The sequence below is a fragment of the Eretmochelys imbricata genome, chromosome 10, assembly GCF_965152235.1.
Source record: "Eretmochelys imbricata isolate rEreImb1 chromosome 10, rEreImb1.hap1, whole genome shotgun sequence".
NCBI lineage: Eukaryota > Metazoa > Chordata > Testudines > Cheloniidae > Eretmochelys > Eretmochelys imbricata.
Genome location: NC_135581.1, coordinates 51,042,174 through 51,047,395, shown reverse-complemented (window position 1 = coordinate 51,047,395; position 5,222 = coordinate 51,042,174). Strand labels below are relative to the sequence as shown.

The following is a 5,222-nucleotide window of genomic DNA, read 5'->3' as shown; positions in this document are numbered from 1 at the left end:
TACCATTTGTTGTGTTTTTTATAAGCCTAGGCTGCTGACTTGTTTAATGCTTTGAGTAGATACATCTTATTGCAAATATCAGTTATGTATAGTGGAGGTACAGTTGAGCATGTTTTCTTACTTGCTGTAACATGATTTTCAGTAAAGGACAAACTTTTTGTAGAACTTCCACTTCATATGGTGCTATCTTCCATTTGATAAGGACCAGATATCAAAATCAGGCTCTTTAAGCAATTTGGTTTGGTGGGGAGGAGGTGGTGTACCACAGGTTTGTAAAGATCTAATATATAAATAAGATTTCAAACTCTTAACAAGCGCGTGTTTAAAGCAAATGTTGTTGTTGGGACATAGTAGCCAAACACACACACCTCAAAATCCTAGCAGTAAGCATTTTGCAAAGTGCTGCAAATAGATGGAAAACTTCAAGATGACTGGTATTACAGTTAGTTTTCCGGCTTGTTATCAGCACAGGATTGATTGATTTAAATCACTGATTTTAATTGTTTTGCGTTAGTACTTCAGTTATAAGAAAGGGTGATTCTTGTTGGTAACCATTAAAACAACCATTCGCAATTAAATAGAACCTTTTACTCTAAACTTCCTTCTTTTTGCTAAGCAGGAGGATACACTAGCTGTACACTTAAGCAATTACATAGTTTAATTTAGTCAGATTTTTAAATTTTTACTTGTAATTTGTGTCAAGATTTATTTAGATGGAAATCCAAATTCAATTAAATGCACAAACAGCATTTACATTTTTTTTATTAAACTACATTATGTGCTGGGTACAAACTTTTTCTCTCGTCAAAACATGTTTTGCATTTAAAATGAACTGATTTATTAAACAAAGGAGGTATCTGTAATTAGTGAATTGAACTGATTGTTTCTAGTCACTATGCCCATGAAGATTTTAGTACTAGTAAAGCTCATCCTCTTACAGCTAGTTGTTAGTCAGATTGGAAGAGGAAAACAAGCTCTTCTTTTTTTCCAACTTCCAACTGGTTTCTTAACTTTGAATGAACTAGTCATTGAACTGAACTAGCTGAATAAACAGAAATGAAGAAAATACTCCCTCTACACCTGCAGAAAAGATTACTGCTGTCAAAAGCTGGTTGAGTATTTTAACAAATTAGTTCCAAGTGCATAGTCAGAAATTCCCACCAATTCAATGCTTTGATTGTCTTTAAAACTCAACAGCAAATGTACTGCTTTATTTTTAATTTAAATGATTAATAGATAAGTTTAGGCTTTTAGAGGCTGTCACTTTAAATTTAATTTTAAATAGTTTTGTTTAAATAAACCTGCATTTAAATATTTTTTTAAAATCATGACTTTTATCCACTCTGAATCAGGGCCCCTGCATTGAGTGAGACATCCTTTGACCTGGTCTAGATTTTGATCTTGAGCTGTTATTTCTGTTCATGCCCACCAACTCATCACTTGACTCTTTGGGAAATGCTAAACTGAAGTGTCTTTCAGCATGAACCAAAGATTGAAAAAATCTTCATTGTCTTTTTTTGGGATGGTCAATCCAGAACTCACTTGACAAGCTACAAGGCTGGAAAGAGGAATTAATTAGGCCACAATATGTAGCATTTCTTTTGGTACAAGATTATTTAGATGCTCTTCACTGAAAACATTATAGAGCTGTTGATGTTTTAATTTCAGTTAGGGCTCAATGGCTATTGATACTATGAGGATGTAACAGTTTCATTAAACAGTGCCACTTGATTAGTTATGTCTACCAAACATTTGAATTATAATCAATTTAGCCTATTACAGAACTATAAAAACTGTAAGGAAATATCCATCAGGGTGTTGCTTAGTCTTCTCTTATTCTTTTACCCCCCCCCCCATAAGAATACGAGCTACATCCTTACAATAAACAGTTAAACCCACATTAGTATGTCATTAAGTTTAACTCATTTAAGACCAAAAGTAAAATATTCACGACGGGCAATATAAATACTTATCTGTAGCAAGAAATTTTATTACTTTGCAGGCTGAATTACAACTAGATCTTTATATGGATGTTTCTCTTCTAATGCCTGTTGCATAGGGTGCAAAACAAATGGTAGGTGTGCTAGCCTAAAAAATTAAATCCTCAAATGCATTTGTTGGGAGCTGTTTCCGGCAACACAGAGTTGGTGAATTTGTTTTGCTTCATGGGAAACTTGCAGACAATACTTGGCACGAAGACTAGCTTTATTCTTTGTAAAATGAATCAATTTCATCTTTGTATTTTTCAAGCACAGCAAGTCGTTTTAATTTCATCGTAGGACCTAAAACAAAAAACATATCACCAAAAAACAAACCAAAGTTGATTACAAGAGGAGAGAGAAATTACAGCAAAGTTTCCTAGCTGGAGGGTCAACAAGCCCTAGTACATCATTCCTGCAAAGGGACTGACTAGTAGATGTTCCTGTTGCTTCAATGGCTGATCTCCCACAGGAACTGTAGAACAGCTGGGGCAGAAACAAAGTAGTTCAGTCCAAATGATTTGTGGACAAAGCAATGTCAGGCTTCATGACCAGAGGTAACAAAATAGCTACTGCCCAGTTTAGTAATACTTTAAGAGAACTAATCAAGCTTTCTCCCTTAATGTCCTTAGTTAAAGAGCCCTCTCTTATGGCAGGTCTACACTATTGCTTAAGTCAATCTAACTTGCGTTCCTCGGGGTGTGAGAAACACACACACACCCCAAGCAATGAAAGTAACAGCAACCTAAGTGTTGTTCACACCAGCGCTATGTTGGCAGGAGACGCTCTCCCACTGACATAGCTTCTGCCTCTCCTGGAGGTGGATAATTATGCCGATAGGTGAGAATTCTCATCGGCATAGAGCACCTTCACCAGACACACTACAGCAATGCAGTTACACCGATATAGCACTTCTGGTGTAGACCTGCCCTTAGCAGGGTTGTGTCTACTTGTTACAAGAGCCCTGGACTTGACATAACCTGCAGCCACCTGTGCACTTAGCCACCATGGGCTGGAAGCGAGGACCCCACATCGCGAGAAAGAATTTGGCCTTGCTTAGGCAGACAAAAGCATCTGCTCAGCTGTAGTATTAAAGGATAGCTGATCTTGGTCTGGGTGCCTGCCTGTACGTTTTTTTGCTAGAGTTGCTTTACTGATAAGAAGAAATTGAGATTTCTTTGCTGTTGCTAGGGAAATGGTCAGCCCATTAGGGGTTATTTTGAGTTATGCTTTGTTTTGAATTACGTATAAAAGAATTTAGTTAGTGTGTGTACTTTGGAGTAGTTCTTCTGAGAGGATTTCTATGAGCTTGCAGTCTGACAGCTATCTCCCCAGCGCGTAGGAGGAAGGCCAGCCACCAGAAACCTGCTGCTGTCACTGGATACTGCCTCAGACTTCGGGTAACTCTATTCCGGGGTGCTCTAAGTTATTTCTATTTTAGATGTGTGCTTTGTACTCAATAAAAACAAGGATTTTTGGGTAGAAGCACTCATGTATACCAATCATTTATCAGAGGGAGGTGCTGTTTCCCCCCCAATTTGTTTCCTGATATCACCTGGAAAACAGAGATTAGTTACCATAGGTTTGGGTTTAAATAACCTAGAGTAACATACTCACAAGGTCCTCCCAAAAATTGCATCTTACTTTCTGTGAGGTTGTGTTTTGCTTACTTTTCTCTCTATCCCCTCTCCCCCAATTTCATGTGATATGCACTAAAGACAAAATCATTATAATACTGAACGGAGCAAGGAATGTAATAACTCAGCATTACTGTAGCCAGGGCTCAAATAGGAGTTGGGAGATATATGCTTACTCCACTCACGGAGACTATAGGGGATAACTGAGTCAGAATGGATGGAGAGAAGACACTAAGTATGCCCTCAGCTACACTAGTCAGCAGGGTGGAAGGAAGCAGATGCAGCCATAGAGGATACTGCTACCAAAAAAGGATCCACTCTCACACACATGGATGCATGCTAAGAGTATAATTGGTGTAGCTAATCATTTGATGGTATCAGTACAGAGCCTTGAAGGAGAAGCTTAATTTCAACCTGAGACAGAATGAGTCAAGAAGCTATTGGAGGGATTTAAGTCAGTGGGATGAGATGTAGTAGACAGGGAAGGTAACTATAGCTATGGTGTGGATGGATTTGAGTGGAAAGAAATAAGTCATCAGGGCTGTAGAAATGCACGCACTGTTTCCCAAACAACTGCAACAACCTCCAGTAGGTCCTAGTAGATGGGCCCCACAATTCATTTATGCCCAAGACACTTTATTTTAAAAAAATCAGCTTCTTGGAAAAAAGTCATATCTATCTACTTGGTAAACATGAACCCCATTCCTATAAAGGACACCCCATTGTTATAACCCTATAAGGTTAGAGGAAGGACGACATGCTGTCTGCATTATTAAAGAAATAGAATGTAATGGATACCACACTGTTATTTTTCAGACATCTCAGTTCAGCCACAAACTAGAATACAGAATTTTTCCGTTCTGAAATAATGTTGTGAATGAAGGAATCAAGGCCTCAAACTTTTCATCCAGTAGCACAGTTCAAATTCACTTGATCGGAAATCATTCTGGTATTGAACAACTGGCATGTGACTTTGGCACTTTTGAAAATTTTACCGCTAGACAGTATTATCCAAGATGCTGCTCAAGGCTAAGATTATAACCTGGAAGAAACTAACACTGACAGAAACAGGCCCCCCACATGTATATTAACCTCCCACCTTTGACATGGTCCCTTTCTTCCTTTACTAGATCTTCTGTGTATTTGGCAACAGTGTAAATCTTTCATACAATATGTGACACATGGCCAGAAAGGGTAAGCATCCTGCAGGATAAATGACCCAAATTCAACCTTTAGAGACATGTTAGAAAAGTATGTAAATGGTAATTAGGGCCATTGTATGTCACATAGGCTAGAACTTTGAAATGTAAACCTGTATTATTAGCAATTAGAGGTGATACTAATTGTATGTGTGTACTTATATCTTGTTTGAGGTTAACATGTAACCAAACGGTTCCTGTCTATGCTGTATTCTGTTAATTCAGAGATCAAAAGGAGACCTTAACATTTAAATGAACTGTAAAAATAATAATATTACTGTATTCATCTCTCTGTGAATGTTGGAAAACAGGCAATTGCTTTATGTTAATCCATGTAGCTAATTACCGGTGATGCTTAGGAAATAGGTCTACTTCAAAGTCTCTCTGATTGCCTATTGTTCGCTTAA

The 5,222-nt window shown here is 37.8% G+C and overlaps 1 protein-coding gene across 1 annotated transcript in view; it reads right to left on the bottom strand.

Moving 5' to 3' along the window:
• Nucleotides 1-2,205: 2,205 nt before the first annotated feature.
• Nucleotides 2,206-5,222, bottom strand: part of ACSBG1 (acyl-CoA synthetase bubblegum family member 1) — a 66,857-nt gene continuing 63,840 nt past the window's right edge. Inside the window, exon 15 of the mRNA XM_077829318.1 lies at nucleotides 2,206-2,282. Within this exon, the coding sequence (XP_077685444.1) occupies nucleotides 2,206-2,282 (77 nt within the window). The remainder of the gene's footprint in view (nucleotides 2,283-5,222) is intronic.